General features: G+C 50.2%; 1 protein-coding gene across 2 annotated transcripts; it reads right to left on the bottom strand.

The window, feature by feature from the left end:
• Nucleotides 1-991: 991 nt before the first annotated feature.
• LOC130530228 (cryptochrome-1-like) lies at nt 992-19,611 on the bottom strand. 2 transcript variants are annotated; one of them, XM_057041233.1, is made up of 15 exons: nt 19,435-19,611; nt 16,935-17,098; nt 9,668-9,776; nt 9,448-9,590; nt 8,882-9,066; nt 8,250-8,338; nt 7,567-7,707; nt 7,092-7,403; nt 6,727-6,878; nt 4,167-4,369; nt 3,807-3,920; nt 3,574-3,720; nt 3,427-3,507; nt 3,225-3,346; nt 992-2,995 (listed from the first exon to the last, which is right to left on the bottom strand). In XM_057041233.1, the coding sequence occupies exons 2-15, from the start codon at nt 17,090-17,092 to the stop codon at nt 2,987-2,989; spliced, it is 1,965 nt and encodes a 654-aa protein (XP_056897213.1). In that variant the 5' UTR covers nt 17,093-17,098; nt 19,435-19,611; the 3' UTR covers nt 992-2,986. The 2 variants fall into 2 exon arrangements, with proteins under 2 accessions (XP_056897213.1, XP_056897214.1); XM_057041234.1 differs by lacking the exons at nt 16,935-17,098; nt 19,435-19,611 and adding an exon at nt 16,721-16,739.
• Nucleotides 19,612-21,431: the final 1,820 nt, after the last annotated feature.

Below are 21,431 nucleotides of genomic sequence, written 5' to 3'. Positions count from 1 at the left end.
ACAGGCCGGTAGCTCTGACGTCTCATCTGATGAAGACGCTGGAGAGACTCATCCTCGCCCACTGGTGAGCTCCATCATGGACCCGCTGCAGTTCGCCTACTAGCTGAGCATCGGGGTGGATGATGCCGTCATCTACTTCCTCCACACCTCCCTCACTCACCTGGAGAAGACTGGAAGCACTGTGAGGATCATGTTTTTTGATTTCTCCAGTGCATTCAACACCATCCAGCCCAGGCTGCTGGGGGACAAGCTGTGGATCACCACCTCAGAACATGGATTCTGGAGTACCTCACACAAAGACCACAGTTTGTGACGGTGAAGGGCTCCGAGTCAGATCGGCTTCTCTGCAGCACTGGTGTCCCACAGGGAACAGTTCAGGCTCCTTTCCTGTTCACCCTCTACACCGCGGACTTTTCATAGAGTTCATCATCATGCCACCTCTAGAAGTTTTCTGATGACTCTGCTGCTGTCGGCCTCATCACTGATGGGGATGATACGGAGTACAGGGGACTTATTCAGAATTTTGTGGACTGGAGCCTCCGGGACAACCTCCAGATCAATGCCAGCAAAACCAAGGAGCTAGTAGTGGATCTCCGCAGGCGTAACAACCCCCCGTGGTGGCATCTTTTATGGGATAGTCTGACCCCTGATGCTGGTCCAGTAGCATCACGGACAGGGACAGGAAGAGGAGGGCCAGCTCTGTCCTGGGATGTCCCCTGGACTCAGTGGAGGTGGTGGGAAACAGGAGGATGATGGCTAAGCTGTCATCCATGTTGAACAACACATTTACATTGATACCTTTGATTAGCGAGAGGCTAAAAACAAGGCCAGAGGAACTGAAAAGGCCTTTGGACTCTTTGGAACCCACCAAACTCCTCATCAGCCTCTCTCTCTGCTGTGGGTCCATCTATCCCTCTGAGGACCGCCAGCGTTTCCTTCGGTGGCAGCTCGTGGAAGCGCCGCGGTGCCCAGACTCAAACACACGCACAGAAAAGGTTGCAATGCCTTTAATTTGCTGTCATGAGCTTGATGAAGCACAAAAAGCCTTCCACAACACAATGAGACAGAAAGAGCTTCATAAACAGAGATGATACACCTGTTGTCACCTTTGTCACAGAAGAGATCAGACCAGGACTAAAAACCCGGCTGATTTTCATAATCAAAGCTACAAAAAGAATACCGATGATACAGAATTATAATACAGAAACACTCACATACTTGCTGTTATTCTAGCCCTGCCTCCATCTAAGCTACCCCTGAAGCTGATGATCACAGATGGACAAAGAACAAGTTACTGTACACAGACGACAGCAGAACCTTGTGAGAAGAACCAGTCAGCCAGCACCAGACCTCATCAGTGCACGTTCCCCTGGTCCCGTTGACCTCGGAGTCTTCTCAACGACCCACAAAGGGTTTGAGCAGCTCCTGACAGCTGTCAAACATGGCTGTAAACCCGACTGTGTGCTGGTGAGGGTGGTGTCGCCTGATGACCACAGGGAACCCATCATACACGTAGAGAAGAACCATCGAAGCAGGGCGCTTCTTCAAACACGGCCCGTTTTGGCAGGTGGGGCACAGAGGGGGACTGTGGGCCGACCACGGTCTCGCTCCGTGTGTGTGTGTGTGTGTGAGGTTTTAAATGGTCAACACTGTTCACGGTTTCTGCCTTCCAGCTAATTTTTAACGATCAAACTCAAAGTCAGCAAAGCTGAGTGAAGGATGAAGGTGGAGGAAAGGACTTGTGGGAGATGATGAAGGTCACAAGGCTGCAGAGGAGCTTTCCTGTAATGCCACGGGTCACCACCGGAGGCAGCGTGTGCCGCAGGACGGAGACAGGACCTTCACCACCATCCCAAACATCTGGTCCCGTCAAGGTTAAAAAGCTCTTCATCGCAACGTATTCAGGCCAACTGGAGGCTGCAGTTGAAACACTAACTTCTTGTTTTGGAGTCATCGGCATCAAATGGCTTTATTAGCTGTTGTTGTGGAGGAGGGTTGGGTTTACTGCCCCCAAGTGGCCACATTCCTCGGTGCCTAAATAAATAGGTGTGTTCCTCTGACTCTGAGAATCGGAAAGGCATCGATAGGAGAAGCTGTGTGTTCAGTCTGTGGTTCACTGCATCCGATAGAAGCCCAAACCATCCCAGCACCATCACACAATTCTATAACCTGGTGAGTGTCTGTGTGTGTGTGTGTGGAATGTTGTGGGTCTGCTGACAGTTTGGCTCCTTTTGATCGGTCACCATCAACGATTGTGCCTGTTTACCTAGTTTTTGTCAAGTTTTTGGTTTTTATAAGAAATGTTAGAAAAGTGGGGGCCGCTGTGAGGAGCAGCTCCTGCCAGCGGTGGTGCCTTCACTGTCGGCTTTGAAAGGGGAGCTTCCAGCCTCCAAGCAGGTTCCTTTTGCTCTCAATCTTCTAGAGTGATGACAAAGGTGCTGCCTTGGTGGAATTCACACAAAATCTGGTGTTCTGACAATGTCCTTGGGTCACGGTGGTGAAAATGTGAATATCGTGTTCAAACCCGTCCTGACGGGAGGATTTCTGCTTGGAACTTTAAAAAAAATGGCGTCGCCATCCAGTCAGCTTAGTGGCGTTAGTGCAGAGTCTGGAATCGCCCTCCCGACACAGCTCTTTTACCCATAATGCCACACGTTCGTTCAGGTCTCTTAGCTGCCGCACTGACTCGGAGCAGGCGATTCGTTTCAAAAAGATAAAGAACTGGAGGCGGAGCTTATGTTCCATGTAAACGCCACAGGCCGCCAACAGGAGGTCGTCCCGCTCATGGGTGCAGCACCGGGGAAGTCATCCGGTCAGAACAGCAACAGAAATTCACATTTTCACCCCTGCGTTGCCCCCCCATCAGTTTCAGAGTGACAAGACGGGCGGCAGCGTCGAATGTTGGGAGAGAACGAGCGATGTCCGCTCACAGGTGGACACGCTGGGATGTGCGCTCAGTCAGGTGGATCTGTGAGCTCCGCCCACTTTAGGATGCCTGGGGAGGAAAGGAGACATTTACACATTTCAGTCTCTCGGCTGTTATATCAAGAAGATCAGGCGGAAAACGGGCTTTATTACACATGATTGGACTCTTCCGCACCTGACCTCCGACCTTAACACCTTTAATGACCTCAGCAGCCGTAGCATTTTACTGGTGCTGCTGCTGATGTATTAGCATGTTAGCCAACGCTCAGTCCATATGGACGCCCTGATTGAACCCTGACCTCTGTGCTCTGCCTCTGCAGCTTGTTGAGGGAACACGCCACGCCGTCCTTCTCCCCGGCGCCGTCCCGTTCCGATTCGCGCTCCCTCTTTCCCGTAATTCCTCGGGTGTGCAGGAGGAGTCCTGAGGGTCAGATTGAGAGGGGTCACTCAAGCCCACCTGTACTGTTTCCAACCTGGCAGTAGGTGGCGCTGCAGCGTTACCTGGGTGTTGTGGCACAGCGAACTCGTGGTAGAGTAGACTACTGGTGACGTTCTGACTGGGCTCCGGGGCTGACTGGTATCCTGTAACACACGCATTAAAGTTCCCATGGAAAGTTCTCTGTTAGGGCATTCAACTGTCCGACCTACCAGGCTGCTGTGGCGGTGGCAGTGGCGACGGCGGCTGCCTCTGCTGTCCAGCGCCGATGGATCTGGCCGGTTCTTTGTTGTCAAAGTTAAGTAAAATGCTGCCGCTGCCGTTTCCCGTTGCCACGGAGCCCCCGGACAGACCAGGCACTGCCGAGGAGCAACGCAGGCGATGAGGCGGGGGTGAGGAAGGAGCAGAGTAACGTGCACGAGTGGCGGGCGTGGCGGGGACTTACAGTGTGAGTTGGTGCTGCTGTTGGGCCCTGGAAGCTGCTGCTGCTCCCCAGGAGAGTACGCCATCAGTCCTCCGCTCCCGTTGCCATTGGTGGACGGCACCGACGCCAGCAGACCTGACAGCAACCAGGCAGGAGGACTTTTAGTGTGAAGGCAGGTCCCACCAGAGCGCGGCTGCTCTCATGTGGGCATTTTCAGACTACATCCTCCCTTCTCCAGCCTTTCCAACTACCCCGTTGAGGGCCAGTGCTGGTGGAGGAGAAAGCCCCAAAGAGGCTGGAACCCACTTTAATGGTTCCTCTCCCATCAAGGAAGGCATCCCGATCATTTTAGTTTAAGGTGCTGGGGTGCAGGTCTCTTACCCAGCCCCCTGTAGCGGCTCAGCTGCTGGTAGATCTGCTTCATCCTCTCGATGTTGAGGCGGCTGGCTTCTGCGTGGTTGACCATGGGTTTCGGGTAGTGGACGCCGATGACACATTTGGCAGCCGCCTGCACGGCTTCCGGGGCGTTCCAGGGATCGTAGATGTACTTGGCGGGGAAACCTCGGAGGATAGGTAAGTATCGTCTGAAAGTACACAGACACATTAGATTTGCCGGCGAGGGTCAGCAGGAAGAGGACTTTCATCGGAAATAGGTAGGAATCTGGTTCTAACAGTGGTAATAATATGAAACGTCTGCGTGAACATTTAGCTAACGATAATAAAATATGGGTAAAGTTGAAAGAAATGCAATGGAGGAAATGTCCAGTGTAAAGAAGCGACCTCGATAGACCCCGCATGCTTTTGTTTAACCTGTCTGACAGATGAAAACACACACGGCAGCAGTGCACTCAGATACTGAGGACTTGAACAGGGCACAGGAGCCGGTTTGCGAACTCTGGTTTTAGCCGCCGTCGCTCTGACAGCAGCGCTATACTTTACAGGATGGGTGGAAAGAGAACGACAGACGGCCTCGAGTGTTCCTGCACCACAGCGGGTGCCCAGCTCCACACCACAGAAGAAGAAACGGCTGACTGTCATGAGGTGGCGCCATCTGCTGCCACTCTTCCTCTCATCTGGGTGACAAACAGAGAGCACCTACCTACTGCACCAGGTCCCGCCTTACCGTCACGACGAGGGGGTGGAAGAGGGGGACGGGAACTGTGGGAGGCGGCACGGTGCAGCGCTGCCAGTCAGAGATAGAGAGGGGTGGAAGGGACGGGGCGTGGCAGCATCCTTACCGAAGGAGACCGCCCCCCCCGCCCCCGTCGCTAGAGACACCGCTGCTGCCGATTGGCTGATGATGCTAGGAGACTTCTACTGCAACACGCGGTTAGAAAGCAGAGTGTACTGGCCCTGAACCCCCACCAGCCCCCACCCACCCCAACCCTGACCTGGGCAGGAGTACCGTGGGAAAGTTCTGCTATCGCCCGAGAAGCAAACACCTCCTGACGGGCCTCACGTGTGTGTGAGGCCCCGTCAGGAGGGTCTCGTGCGCTAGCTGCCAGGACGGCGATGACAGAAGTCTTCCATTATACCTCACAGTTCCAGGACCCCCCCCCCCCCAAACTGATCAGACAGTGGAGCAGCAAGAGAAGAGCTCAGACCTGCTGCCCCCGTCCCTCAGACTGTGGTGGTTGTCTTCTAAGTGGTCTGAATGACCGTCCCCCCTCGGCCACAGCACCACGCCCTGGGCTGGACCACTAGGGGGCTCCCTCATTTCCCCAAAAGGGACGACAACCCTTTTGCCAGGAAGATCCGCGACCTGCCAGCGAGCAGGTGGTCCAGTGGAGGTTGGCGGCTGGGATCAAGCAGCAAATGGACTAGATTTGTCCGTGTGCACGTTCCCCAGATGAAACTAGCTTCTTATACATGACTGGCAGTCACCATCACAGTGTCACTCTTAATATGTGCCGCACATCACATCTGTTGCTGACGGGACAACTCCATTAGCAGGAACAGTCACATGACTTTCTCTACCTCAGCACACGTGTAATCGGGGCGCTGTTGTGCACGTTCTTGACGCTCCGCCACTGCTCCAAGACCACCTCAACTGACAAGGCTGCATTCACATAAGCAGAGCACCACTGAACATTTCACAAAGGGTCGGACTAGGGGGCTTTGTCCAGTGCCTGGACAGTGGACCAGCAGGCCTGGCGCCTCCCGTCCACCCTCTGAGGGATGTTTCACAGCCCCCTACCTAACGAATGCAGGCGAGGTGCTTTCATTTCCCGACCAAGCGGTTAGAATCCCTTTTGAAGAAATGAGACGCTACCGAGTTACGAACCCACCCAGAGGGTGCTGCTGGGGCGGCGGGTCAAGTCCCGCCCCCTCGGGGAATCAAATAAAACACACCTCCCCCTCTGACCTCCGTCCAAGGTTTCCCTTGGGCGGGGGAGGGGGCCTGAGAACGGCCAATCCTTCTTAAAAGCAATCAGCTACAATCTGCAAGGACGGGGATAGCTGAACTTTTCCCCCAGTGCCCCCCCCAAAAAAACCACAGTGGCACGGATCCACAAGCACAGGAAGAGTTCATCGGCTGGAGCCTCAGAGAATCACCTGTGCAGCAGGTGGAACTACAGAGAGACGCCACAATCACCAGACATTCACAGACAGGTGAACAGGACAGGTACATGCCAGATCACTCCAGAAGACTACAGCTCCGAGAAAACAAAGAGGTCCTTCAGTCACTTACCTAAAGACCTGGATGGGGGCCACCTTCATCCCTCCATCTCTCCCTCATCCAACTAACTCTCTCTCTAACCTGTGCATGCTGGTTCTTTACACTGCGGAGCATCTTCTGCGTGTTCCCCTGGGAGCTAGCCTCTACCCTGATGCTAACCTCAGCTATGTGCTGGTCACAAAGAGACAGAGGGAGGAGGCTCCATCCAGCTGCGAGGCTCAGCGGTCGTACCAAGGGGGCGACGTCGGCGAGAGTACCCACCTGATGAAGTCCCCGTTGGGGTCGGTGCGCCGTCCGAAGCCCACGGGGCAGTAGCAGTGGAAAAACTGTTGAAAGAATGAACTGCAGGACAGCCACATCCAGCTGCCCGCGTTCACGCTCCAGTCAGCATCCAGGAGCAACTCGTCGAAGACCTGAGGAACCAGGGACACAAGCAGAAGCACGCCGTCAGAGGCTGAAACGCTGCTGCAGGAGCCACGTTGCCTCCCGGAGGACTACAGTGATCCGCCGTTAACATGGATCTGGATCTTCGTCCCACGTGAACATGGCTGGTGTAAAACACCTGCCCAACATTGGGCGACAACCCATTAAAGCCCGATGACATCAAGCCTACGATGCCCCCTCACCTTCATGCCTTCCTCCCAGCTGATCCACAGGTCGCCCCTGGTGAGGAAGCAGGCCACGGCGTGCCGGGCCAGGTGATGGATCCAACCTTCCTGGCGCAGCTGTGTCATGATCGCGTCGATCCAGGGAAAGCCCGTCTTGGCCTCCGCCCACTTGGCGAGTGCCTCCATGTTCCTGTCCCAGGGGATGCGGACGCAGATGGGATTGCCCTCCATCTTGTCGAAGCGTGGGTTGTTGGTCGCCGCCGTGTAGAAGAACTCTCGCCACAGTAGCTGACCGTACAGAGAGAGAGGAGGAGAGCTGTTCTTCTTCACCTGCATTAAAGAACAACACACAGAAGCTACGTCACTGGACTAGCATTAGCTTTAGCCACCGCAGACTTTTCAAATGCTCCTCAAGGTTCTGATGCACATCTGCTCAGCTCAACAGCAGCCACGACAGTAACAATGAGGCCATAACACCAGATGGTAAACTCACCTTACGGTAAAGATCAGTGAGCTTAAAATAAAACAGACGGCAAGAGAGGCAACCGAAGCGCAGATACGGACTCAGGCCTGTAGGACTCGCCAGCAGAGAGTTGGCGTTCATCCTGGGACGCTCAAAGTTTGCCACCCAGGCCTGGAAAAGAGGGGGGGGGGGGAACAAAAGTGAGCCAGTGAGTGGGAGAGAGGACAAGGAGAAGGGAGAGAAAGGTGAGGAGGGGGAGGAGAGAAAGAAGAGAGGAGAGGAGAGGAGGGGAGAGAGAGAGGAGGGGAGGAGAGAGGAGAGAGAGGGAGAGGAGAGGAGGAGAGGAAGAAGAGGAGAGAAAGAAGAGAGGAGGATAGGAGAGAGAGGAAAGGAGGAAAAGAGGGGAGGGGGGGAGGAGAAGGGAGGAGAGAAAGAAGAGAGGAGGGGAGGAGAGGGGAGGAGAGGAGAGAAGAGAGGAGGGAGAGGAGAGAAGAGAAGAGAGGAGAGGAGGGGAGGGGAGGAGGGGAGGAGAGGAAGAGAGGAGGGGAGGGGAGAGAAGAGAAGAGAGGGGAGGGGAGGGGAGGAGAGGAAGAGGAGAGGAGAGGAGAGGAGAGGAGAGGAGAGGAGAGGAGAGAGAGAGAGGAGGGGAGGGGAGGGGGGAGTTTAACTCAGATGAAGCTGCTCTCTGGCTGTGATGGATGTGAAATACTGACTTTTCTCTCTAGGTGGCGCTCTATCCTGGTCAGAGCCTCAGTCTCTCCTCCTGGCCACACGGCTGACGGCAGACCCTCAATGTCGAAGCCTGAAAAGCAGCAGGTGTCCATTCTCATCCAGGTGATGGATCACATCACATAATGTATATTTATATGTTCGTGATCTTCCGCACACATGCACAAGCATGTTTGGACACTAGCAGGACAGAGGACAACAGCAGGATGATGATACAGGACGAAGGTGTGTGGTGACATTAGCGCCCCTGTTCCGCAGGTGTGACTGTGTGAGCAGGTATTTTCTGAATGAAGAGCAGACGGGTTCTGACAGCTGAGCAGCAGGTGGTGTCTTCTAAAAACAGACCATAAACACCAGCTGGACAGAAAGGCTCAAGCGTCCCCTGAATGAGGTCACGGAGAGAGACAAGCTAGCTCATTAGAAAAGGATTCATTCATGACTGTTGACAGGGTGACTTGGTTCAGCGGACAGGAAGAACAGGTAGCCTCCACAGAAGGGCGTGTGGACGAACACTGCTGCATTGTGGGTGGTTTGTATGTGTCTGGCCCCCCTAGTTTTCCTGTTCTGGCTCTGTGATGTCACTCAGTCTGCTGATGGGGTGTGTTGGGGTTCTCACCCAGCTCCTCCAGTGAAGGCACCCCGTACTTCTCTCCGTGGTCCTCTGAAATGGGGGTCACACAGCGTCCCATCAGGTTGCCCGACAGCGTCTCCACAGGCATCTCAGGAGGATCCATCCGACTGATCAGGGTCTGGAAACGCTTGTAGGTGAGGGGGGGGTGGCCCCCGTTCAGCTCGATGATTCTGAGGACATGAAGATCGGCCTTGTTCAGGACGGAGGGACAAAAAAGTGCTCCAGTGTGTGTACGAGTGAGTGAATTTGTGTGTGTAAGTGTACATGCATGTGTGTATATACTTGTGTGTGTTTGACTGCTTGTACTTGCTACATATGAGCACCAAAATACTGATTCTACTAGCGAAGCGAGGACATTTTTGGGCATTTTGGCTGGTCCTCACAACTGCAAAGGACTGTGTGAGGGTCAAGACCTGGTTCTACGGTTGAGGTCAGATGAGTTTAGGGTTTCGGGTCAGGGGGTTAGTCGGAATGGTCAGGGTAACAAACGTCCTGACATAGACAGACCTACAAAGGTGTGTGTGTGTGTGAGAGAGAGCCAGTTTCCTCACTTGTCCAGGTCATAGAGGGTGTGTGATATCTTCACAATGACCTCTACACCCGCCTCCATTGCCAGCTTCTTGATAGCAGCATCTCTCTCCTTCCCAAAAGGCTCCGAGTCATACTCAAAGGTCAGCCGTGAGATCTTCCATTCCTGAAACACACACACACAGGAAATAACATCTGAGGAGTCCTGAAACAAAACCCACATTTGCTGGATGATATGCTGACCTTAAAGAGGCGCGGGAACACGTTGGCTGGTTGGCCTCTGATGACAAAAAGGCGAGAGTTGAGCTTCCGGAGGTTAGCGTCCAGATCCTCGAGACACTGGAGGAGAAACCTGAGGAAGACGAAGAAGAGATGTTTGAGCTTTGTCTTCAAACTTCTGTCCGACGTCCCCGTTTAAATGTGTTGACGACTAAACATGAACAACATGAACTCGAAAATTTCCTGAGCCGCTGAGGTGGAACCGGAGGCTCAAATAACCGATTCAGGTTATTTCATTTTTGGATCAGAACTCCTGGGATGAACAAGCCCAGACACCATCTTCAAAGATTGATGCTTGCAGAGCCAGAGGGTGTGAGCTTGTTGCACGCCGCTCCGGTTGGAGCTGTTGTTGTCAAGCCTGAACTATGCACCCGTGTTGAGACTCCCCAGGGGAGGGTTTCGCTGCTGCCGCCTCTGAAGGTCCAGGTGAAGGTCAAACGTGACATTCACGCCTGAGCTCCGAGCATGAATATCAGCGACACTGACAGATGAGGGAACTTCGAACCTGCCACACCGGCAGCGCCTCATCTCAGGTTGCAGGCAAATGTGGTGGAATTGGATTGTGTTAGCAACAAGCTAAAGGGTCAACAAGGAGACTTTAGCTTTCTGCCAAGAAGATCCTTTCAAAACAGTTTTTTTGCACTAAAACCTCTCACATTGCCCACATGGCTGCGCTAACTTTGGCATCTTATTCTAACCCAACATCAAACCTGGGAATACTCTGGTGACAGCGTGAGCTAAATGATCAGGACGTTCTACAGCAAAAACTCTCTAAGGGATGTTATTAAAAGTGTTTCGGGCCTTCGTGAAGACTTTGTAGCGTTGGTGTAAGCAGCTGCGACATGTGTGGACAGCAGAACCACAGAGCTGTAGATGTAGGAAGAGGAGCTGCGGAAGTCATGTTGTCAAAGCCAAATGGTGCAACTAATGTGGCAGTACCAACGCGACCTGTAGGGGCAGCGCTGAGCAGGTTGATCGACAATTGACCGGACAAAAAAGTTTCGCTCAAATATAATCAAAGAAAGCACAATCAAATAACCCTTTCTGGATTCTTCACAGAACAAAACCCTCTCTACTAACTAATAGTTAATAATGAAAATAGTTCATAACTAAGGAACATTTTTTTTAAAAAGTCCAACTTTATTATCAAATACAAATATATATGAAAAAAATCAAAATGCTTTCTGGTATTGTTCAGGGACCAAATGTGGAGGCGGGCCGTATTTGGCCCACGGGCCGTAGTTTGGGGACCACTGATCTATACCATAGAGCAGAGGTGGGCAAATCCAGTCCTCGAGGGCCGTATCCAAGCCAGACCTTCTGTCCTACAGGTAAACACGTTCACCTGGGGTTCCATTTACCTTGGTGAAAGCGGTTTCTCCCTGGTAGGATGCAAAACCTCCTTCATGGATTGGACTTGCCCATCAGAGGAGGTCAAATCCCTTCCTTGAGGGTTGAATTCAAGCTGGGATTTACATCCCACCAGGCAGGAAATGCTTTCACCAAGGTAAATGGAACCCCAGGTGAAAGTGTTTACCTGTAGGACAGAAAGTCTGGCTTGGATACGGCCCTCGAGGACTGGATTTGCCCACCCCTGCCATAGAGCAATATTTAATGAGATCTCCCTTCCAATCATCAACATACCATCACCATTACATTATGTGTTGTGTTTAAGGGTTAGTTTTTCCATAGAATGGACCCATATCAGTTAGGAATGCGGTGGCCCGCCCAGCCCTACGGCAGCCTGTTAGGGTCATACTGAACAAAACAAGAAAAAAAAATACAGATATTTCTAAAACGCTTTTCGTAGTAAGACATAACCACACGTTCCACAATATTTCAAGACTTGATTCCAATTTCTTTGACTTCATAGTATCATTTTCTAATTTTATTTGTTTTATTAGATTAGTTTTGCAATCAAACTATGTAAAGGCTGTAAAAAAGAGAGTAAAAGTTGACTTCTCGTGTGTTCTCCCAACCAGAGCCCCACCCATCAAGGCCTGTGGGCAATCTGGAGTCACACCCTCGTTCCCACTCCCACGTTCTTAAATGCTGTTCTAATTATTATAAAACAAAGCATCAGCAACACATGAGCAAGTGTGTGTGTGTGTGTGTGTGTGTGTGGGGGGGGGGGTCATGCATTAGTCCTTATATAACTGTGCTGGCCTACATCTGTCAGGAGACTCAGTGTGGACAGTGACATACTAAAGTCCCCCCCCACACACACACACACGCAAACACGAATGGAAAACAGGGTTTTCAAGTAAAATGGAGAAAGAGAGAGAGAGAGAGAGAGAGAGTGAGCGAGCCAGACTGGGCACATGTAGGTCATGCTCACGTAACGTTTCTGATGGTGGCACACTAACCTACATCTGCTGCACAGATGATTCTTCTGTTTCAGCTTTAGCAGATGTGTGATACAAAGTCCCAAATGTTTCTCCATCTTCAGAAACAAGACCAGAAGCAGGACAAGACCTGACTGAGGACACAGATGGTGGATCACAAGGCTTGGGACAGGGTTTCGTGAGGGCCTTTTTATAAACTAATAGACAGTCTTTCCAGGCTACATGATAGCTGCCTATTTTACAAGAATGCCTCTTCCTTTCCAGTCTTCGCACTTTCTGCTTGAGGGTCCTGATATGTGAATTATACCAGGGGGCACACCTCCTCTGATTTACTATTTTCTTTTTCAGGGGGGCAACAGAATCAAGCGTGATTCTCAGTGAGGTTGCTGCATCTTCAGCAACAGAGTCAACCTCAGCAGGGCTAAGATTATAATGATTGATCCCCCACACACAGTGGTCCTGGGAGTAGCACAGGGATCACTTCCATGGAGTTCCTCAAGGTTCTGTACTTGGACCAGTCCTCTTCACCTTGTACATGCTTCCCTTAGGGAACATTATTCGGCAGCATGGGATAAATTTTCATTGTTATGCTGATGACACTCAGCTTTATTTATCCATGAAACCAGAGGAGACAGAGAAGTTAGTGAAGCTTCAGGCCTGTCTTAAAGACATAAAGTCCTGGATGTCTTCAAATTTCCTCCTCCTTAACTCAGGAAAAACTAAGGTCATGGTGTTTGGTCCTGAACCTCTCAGGGATAGATTAGATCACATGATCACTCTAGATGGTATCTCATTAACATCTAGTCTCTCTGTGAGGAATCTTGGAGTAACTTTCGATCAAACTCTCTCCTTCAACTCAAACATTAAACTAGTGCCTTTTTTCACCTGAGGTACATCACAAGGATTAGAAAACTACTATGACAGGTATTGACAAAAGAGATCACATAACTCCTGTACTGGTGTCTCTTCACTGGCTGCCCGCTAAATTTAGAATAATTTTTAAAACCCTTCTTTTGACCTACAAGGTCCTCAGAGGCCTAGCTCCATCCTACCTGGAGGAACTAGTGACACCTTACCAGCCCAATAGACCGCTCTGCTCTCAGAATGCTGGTGTACTTGTGGTTCCCAGAGTTTCTAGGAGTAGAATGGGGGCCCGAGCATTTAGCTACCAGGCCCCCCTGCTATGGAACCAGCTCCCTGTCCAGGTACGGGAGGCTGACCCTATCGCTACTTTTAAGATCAGACTTAAAACCTACCTCTTTGAAAAAGCTTATTGGGCCAGATTCACGAAGCGTTCTTACGAACAAATTTGTTCTTAAGTCCCACTTACGAACATTTTACGAAGATTGTGGCATTCACCAATTTCTTCTTATCCTGGATTTATTCGTAGGTAAGAACAAATCCTACGAACACTCAGGAGTACTCTTGCGCACATTTCAGTGCCGACATGTTGGCATGGTTGTGTTTTCTTCTCTTGTGCAGTTCAATAAAATTCAATATTACAATGATAATTCTGTCATATTATTTATTTATTTGTTTATTTCCTATTTTTGGTGATTTACGGAGAATTTTAAAATTACGTAAATGTGCCAATGACTTAACATTAATCAACCAAATTGGAAACCATGCCAAAACTGTCTTTTTATTTGATTTTATCTTGATTTATTTTATTAGGGGATCGAGGATATGCCCTGGTTGTTGACACCACTGACCAACCCTCAGACTCCACAGGAGTTTTATTCAATCAGATGCATGCGCGCAGTCGCTCCACCATTGAACGCACCATCGGCATGTTAAAGGGGCGCTGGATGTGGACACAGAGCCACAACCCCGTGAGGATGTGCGTCCTGACGCAATGATGGGGCCACACTGCAGGCACGCGGTTCACGTTCGAGCGCGATTAATTGCCCGTTTGTGAATAAAATGCATTATTGTCACAATCCGAGCACAGCTTTTACACGTTTATTTTTTTACATTCTTCTTTTTTTTACATTCTCGTTGATTTCTTTAAGCGTGTTGGCTATAGTCATCAGGGTTGAGGCAATTTTATCAAGCGTGTTAGCCATCCTTTCCTGATTGTTCAACACGGTGTCAGAAATCAGGCGTGGAGAGAGGGAAGTTGGGCATTTCGCTTTGGGCATTTGGCTGCTTTTTGCTCTGTCTACAGGGTCCTGCTGCAGTTCCTTTTATGGGCATTAGTGGGCGGTGACTTATGCTAATCGTATGTTAATTAGACTCACCTGGCACGCGCTTTCAACTTACGAACAGATGGCATTCATCAATCTAAGAACACAGCTGCGAACAATTCTGGGGCTTACGAACGCGTTGATGAATCCGACGTAGGGTTTTCTTAAAAAACTTCTTAATAACAACTTAAGAAAGAATCTAAGAAGATTCTTAAGAACATATTGGTGAATCTGGCCCATTGTTACTAATTCTGTAGTTCCAGTTACTATCATAGACAGACAGATTATCAACTTGGGGTCGTCTAATCATTAGGTCACATCTTAGCTATGCTGCTATAGGCCAAGGCTGCCGGGGTCCAGAAACATGATCACCTGACAGGCCTCTGTCACCCCACTGGGTCATGGTTTCCTCTTCCCTCCTCTCCTCCTCCTCATCAAGTAGACTAGTAATGCTATTTCCTGTGTAGTTTTTCTGCCCCCCCCCCTTCTGTATCCATTTACAGGTATCGCCGCCTTCAGAGCTGTATACTGACCTCCGACCCCGCTGACCCACTCAACCAGCAGCTTATTCAATTCAATTTAATTCAATATAATGTATTTTTGTATGTATTTCAATGCTCTATGCCTCTCCTCTTCTCTCCCCCTCTCCTCTCCTCTCCTCTCCTCCTCTCCTCTCCTCTCCTCTCCTCTCCTCTCCTCTCCTCTCCTCTCCTCTCCTCTCTCTCTACCCAGCCGGCCATCAGCAGGAGGGTCCCCCTACATGAGCCTGGTCCTGCCCAAGGTTTCTTCCTGTTAAAGGGGAGTTTTTGCTTGCCACTGTTGCTTGTCTGGGGTTAGGCCCTGGGATTCTGGAAAGCGCCTTGAAACAATTCTGATTGTAAAAGATGCTATATAAATAAATATTGATTGATTGATTGATTGATTGATTGAAGGTCAGCCAGATGTTCTTCAGACAGCAGCAACCCAAAGCAGCCACAGGTGTGGTTGGACGTAGCGCTGGCCCATATATCCAGACTTTACCTTATATCTATAGGTTTTTAAACAACAAATGCTGTGTTTGGCACAGCGCCCCCCCTGTGGTGTGAATGATAAACAGAAGAGGAGTTCTAGTCTGAACTGAATTAAATCAGCTTCCATCTGGGAGTCTGACCCCGACAATCGGGAGCTTGTTGTGGCGTCTGTAGTGAACCAGTAGTGATGGTGAACCCGGGCTCAGAATGAGGGGAGCACATGCTCAACACCAGTCAGGACAAGTCAGCGGATCGGTGACCAAGAAGCCCCCCATCCTGCCCCGGAGTAGCCTGTTGCCCACCACGGGGGTCAGAATGGATGAATCCTGGGTTGATCCAGCGCCACCCCCCCAACTATGTTGGTTAGTTGTGTTGCTGGACTGGATCCAGATGACAGGAACCAGTCTGCACATCTGAAGGTTCTCCTCTGAAAGACGGGCAGACTGTGAGGAACAAGATGGAACCTTCTGTCCTTAATTCTTAGCATCACAGCAGTCTAATCTCTGAAGTCGGATCAAAATAGCTCTTGTAATTGGATGTGGACACACGTGCAGTTGTGAAGGACACCTGTCCGTCTCACCCGTCTAGCTCTGTATGGGGGACGGGCTCCTCTGACCATCTGGGTCTTTAAATAAACGCCAGGCCAACAGGGAGCAGACAGTCGCTCTGCTCTGACCTGTAAATGATGTCTGCTCTGCCAACAGCCATGTGTGTTTCCTGCTCCGCTAAAGCATTTTAGTATCACGACCAGCTGGAACATGAGCGGGTCGTTCAGCTCTGCCTCCTCCGTTGCCATGGTGACTATACAAACAGTCATAACCCTGGAGCGTCAAATTACTGACCAATCCGAACAATCTGAAGAGTTTCAGTACTTTACAGCACCTGACATCAGCCACACACACACACACACACCACACCACACACACACACACACACACCACACACACACACACACACACACACACCCTGCTGCTCTTCAGTCAGCTTCCTCCCCCTCCTCTTTCTTCTCAAAATCATTCTCCTCAGTCATCCTGCTGCTCCTCCTCTTTATATTACTCCTCTTCCCACTGCCCCTCCTCCTCATATTACTCCTACTCCTCCTCATATTATCCTACTACTGCTTGTCCTCCCACTGCTCCTCCTCCTGATAATACTCTTCCTACAGCTGCTCCTCCTCATATTATCCTACTACTGCTCCTCCTCCTGCCGTTCCTCCTCATATTATCCTATTACTGCTCCTCCTCCCACCGCTCTTCCTCATATTACTCCTCCTCCCGCTACTCCTCCCACACCATGAAGCCTGTCGTCAGACTGTCACCTTTTTCATCAATAATCAGTAAACTGATGGGACGTCTCCCTTTGATCATCGGGAGATCACCAGGAGATCATGAGGAGATCACCAGGAGATCATTTTGTCAGTGTAATTACAGATAACTGGTGATGGCTGTATCTGAGGGTGTGATGTCACAGCCGTACCAGGATGGATCTGTGTGTCTGGAGGTGATTGGTCTGTCTCAGCACCTCCTGTTTAGTTACTGGGTGTGTTTGATTGATCCAGTAAGACAAACATCACACAGCCATGGTGGGTCCAGACCGCCATAAACCCTGAGGTGTGTCCTCCTCTGTGCGCTACAAGGTCTGCTCATCTGTGCGCACAGAAGAGACGTTTCACAAGAATAAAGGAACTTACCGCCACCTGTTGACCCCTACGTTGGAGGAACCTGCAAACCACGGGTCCAGGAAGTAAACACAGCGCACTGTGCCCGCTCCTCGGACCGCCTCCCGGAGCGCAGGGTTGTCATGGAGGCGCAGGCCTTTCCGAAACCAGTGGATGGAATTTGGGGCCATTTTATTCTGAAAAGAGAGAAAAAATGTGCCGATTAGGGAGAGGAGGTGCCAACACCGGAGGGGGAACATCATCATCCTATAAGTTCCTGGGGAGACACCCTCTAACAGTGTGTGGGTCAGACCTGGAGGAGTCAAACTTGAGAGCATTGACATTCCGGCAGAATAAGGAGAACCCATAATTCCTAATTCGGACCAGGACACCCCAGGAAACAAATGGTTCAAACCAAGCAGTCAAGGCAATAGCTCAGCCTCCACAACATCAGACACCTTCACTGTGGTCAACACTGGGACGATCTTCCTGCCTCTCCAGAAGGGATGGAGCTTGGTCTGTTCCTCAACCCCTCCTCTCTTTTCCTCCTCTACACTCCCTATCCTCTTTCCCTCTCTCTCCCCTCCTCAAAAAAATCCTCTCCTCCTCTCTCCCCCCCGTCTCTCTTTTCCTCTCCTCAACCCCTCTCTAACCCTTTCCCTATCCTCTCCTCTCTACCCCGCCCTCTCCTCCTCCTCCTCCTCCTCCTCAACCCCCTCTCTTCACGAGCCTCCCCTTTTCTTCATCTCTCTCTCCCCCCCTCCCTCTCTTTTTCCACGAGCCTCCTCTTCTCTCCATCTCTTGCCCCCGTCCTCTCTCTCCCCTCCTCAGCACCCCCTTTCCCTCTCCTTTCTCTCCCCTCCTCCTCTCCTCAACACCCCCTCTCTCTCTCCACGAGCCTCACCTTCTCTCAATCTCTCTCCATCTCTTCCCTCTTTTTTCTCCCTAACCCCCTCTCTCTCCGTCTCTCTTGTTCCATTTCCTCTACCTCTCACTTCAACCCCCTCTCTCTCGCCCCCCTCTCCTCTCTCTCTCCCCTCCTCAACACCCCCCCCTCCACAAGCCTCCCATTCTCTCCATCTCTCAATCTCTCTTTTCTCCTCTCACCCCTCTCTCCACAAGTCTCCCCTCTCTCCATCTCTCTCCTCTTTTTCCCCTCACCCCCCCTCTCTCCACAAGTCTCCCCTCTCTATCTGTCTCTCTCCTCTTTTCTCTCCCCTCACCCCCCCTCTCTCCACAAGTCTCCCCTCTCTCTGTCTCTCTCCCTCTTTTGTCCCCTCACCCCCTCTCTCTCCACAAGTCTCCCCTCTCTCTCTCTTGTTCCATTTCCTCTACCCCTCACCTCAACCCCTCTCTCTCACCCTTTCCCTCTTCTCCTCTCTCCCTTTACCCCTGTCTCTCTCCATCTCTCTTGCCTCACTCGCTATGACGCTAGCAGACGCTACACTCTCTCCTTAACATTTACATCGGCTGGTGAAACAGTCAGTAAGGGTCAGATCTAATGGGATCTAATAAAGATCTAATAAACGCTCTTTATGACAACCGTGATGGGGTCGAAGCAGCTCTGAGCCTCCGTCAGACCGTTATTACACATCACAGCCCAAAATAACACATCACGGTTAACAGTGATGGTTTTTTCGGAAGTGAGACATCCACAACAGTATGAAGGAGTGCAGCAGCCGGCGCCGATGACCGGGCAGGAGAAAACGCCCACGATGCTGCCAAAAGCATCCAAAAAAGCTCAACGGAGTCCACATGCTTGTCTTTTCACCTCAAACACGGAGAAGTCTTCCCGCGTCCAACCAGATCCCTCCTGGACTGGCTGATCCAGGGTGGATCACATCCCACAGACAGGACTGAGGAATTATTAGTGAACAATTAGTGGTGTAGCAGGTGTGTACCGAACAGAAACCACGTCCCAGTCCACCTAGTAGGGTATCAGAACCTTAACTTGGGTGACATTTTCTTTATTGTCTCTGAGTTTTGGAAGCTGTTATTATGATATTGTCATTTTCTGTCTGTGTGATGTGGACATGAGGTCTAACAGGGACACTTCCTGACTTATCTGAGCCTCTGGAAAGACTAGTTTGGTAGATGAAGGAGAGCGGTGATCCACTGGAACCGTCGGTTAAAAACGGAACCTGAGATGAGTGGGATGAATGTGTTCTTGTAAAGATGAACGAATGTGTTCTTGTCCATTAAAAAGCCACCGGGCTCCTCCTGTCTGAGCCGCACTGACAACAGACCCTCTCAGGTTCTCAAAATGAGGTCACAGCGTCTTGTCCTCCTAAAAACTGTCCAACCGCAGCAGTATCGTCATTAAACTAGCCAGGACGTTGACCACGGGCCACTAACGTCCTAAACCTGGTCCAAAAGGTTCCTACATTTAATGACACCAAGCCAAAGTTTGTGGCGGGCCGACAACAAATCTGGATCCGAAACGGGGTCAGCAGAGCAGCTTATGTAAGCGGCGGCGCTGTTCGGATCACTTCGCGCAGTTCCCCACAGAAATATGCCAGAAGAATGGCCCTACCTGTCGCTGGCGCCCCGGGGGTTGTGCTTATGTCAGGCCCAGACACAGAAGCATTTCTCGGCTGTGTTGCTGAGTTCCGTCGGTGCTTCTAGCAGCTCGGTGGCCTGTTGTTAGTCTGAGCCGCACTTCCCTCCGCGCACCTACCTGTCCACTGCCGCTGCGCTACTTGTTTCATAACGCTTTCCCGCATCGCGCATGCGCCAAACACTCGCGCTGCCATTTGGGTGCGTTGACGTGTTATCGTAAAAAAAAGTCCCCCTTACACATCACATTGAAATAATTTAGCAAAAAAGTAAATTTATTTGATTAAAACGAGTGTATACAAATACTGAACACCGGGGATGTGTTCACGAATTTCTGGGATTAAGACGTGGAAAATCCAAAATCAGTTTTATGCTGTCACTTGTTATTGGTGATTTTTCTACAACAACAACAACAACAACAACAACAACAACACAACAACAACAACAACAACAACACAACAACAACAACAGTGTCGAAGGGAATCTTAGTGAAGGTGTTTCGGTGTTTTTCTATAGAAACGTTCCCCAGTCTGTGGGGTCTGTCTAAATTCCAATAACCATAAATGCAGCACGAACCTGGCCCCACATGAACGTTGACGTGCTCGTGATTCTGCGTTCCTATTGGTCGGTCAAGCATCCAGAGCGGGTCACGTTTAACAGGCGTGGGAATGCGGAAGTGCTCCCATTTCTTTGAGAAACGTTCTGCATCGTCGGCTGATCGATCAGCCAGGTCTGATTGATCCTTAAATGAATTAGTGAAGGAACGCTCCTTATCTGGAGCTCAGAAGAAAAAGGTTGAATGCTCTTTGTCTCACAATCTCCGAAGAGATAACATCAAAACAAATATTTTTATGCTGGCTGGAAATGTTTCACCCAGCAAATGTTACATCATTAAAGAAATAAATGCTGTTTGATCAGGGGGGCTGAATATAAACAGTGTGAACCTAAAATAATAGCAAAAAGCAGTTGGGGATTCTTACGAAACATGAAAAGCTGAACGATTAAATATATGAACATATTGACAGTTAGATAACTGCAATGTTTTGTGTTGCCACAGCTGCTGCGTTTTTATTTCCCCATGAATTCTATCAGAAGAAATATAACAACGATGCCAGCCTTATGGTGATGTGATGCTGTTTGAGTCATCACAACACATTTAAAAATGATTCTTCCTTAGCATATGGAAACTCAAGGTTAGCGTTTAACAATAATAATAATAAATAGGCAATGCACACTGTCACAGTCGAGGGCACCACACTTTGATTCCTCCACTCTTATTTCAAGAACTCAACTTATCCAAACTCTCAGATGTAGAATCTCACTCACTCACTCACTCACTCACACACTCACACACACACTCTCACACACACTCTCACACACACTCTCTCTCTCTCTCTCTCTCTCACACACACACACACACACCACACACACACACACACACCTCTGGCCTCCTTCGCCCCTCCTCTGGTTATTAGTGGACAGGGATGTTTATTCTGTTCTCTGCTCCTCTTCCAGCCAAAGTCTTGTCTGCTACAGATGATACAGTTTTCCTGGCTCTGCTCTCAGGACCCCCGGGACCTTGGCTCAGTCTTCACACTCTCTAACCTGTCTGCTGCACTCGTCCCCTTCATGGAGACTCTTCATGCCCTCCTCGAGTCTCTGACCAAAGCCACGCCCCTCACCTACGTACATGAGGGAGATTCTCAAACACCTCTACCTGGCTTCTGAACCTATGGCGGTCATGTATTGGAACAGCAACAACCTTACCAACTTCCTTTTTCATTCTCCAGTAAGTTGAAGCCTGTTATTATCATAATAAATATAGCTAACAAACTAACTCGTAGCTAGAAAGTTAGCGGCATGGAGGTTACATTTGATTCATTAGTAGGCACTTCTTTAGCAACACTAGCTAATATTAATATCAACACCACATTTTAGTAGAAGCAATGTCCAGTGAATTTATATTCTTTGTTG

The sequence above is a fragment of the Takifugu flavidus genome, chromosome 8 (genome assembly GCF_003711565.1).
Source record: "Takifugu flavidus isolate HTHZ2018 chromosome 8, ASM371156v2, whole genome shotgun sequence".
Lineage (NCBI taxonomy): Eukaryota > Metazoa > Chordata > Actinopteri > Tetraodontiformes > Tetraodontidae > Takifugu > Takifugu flavidus.
The sequence above is the reverse complement of the archived record's forward strand: the minus strand, read 5'-3'. Positions and strand labels throughout refer to the sequence as shown.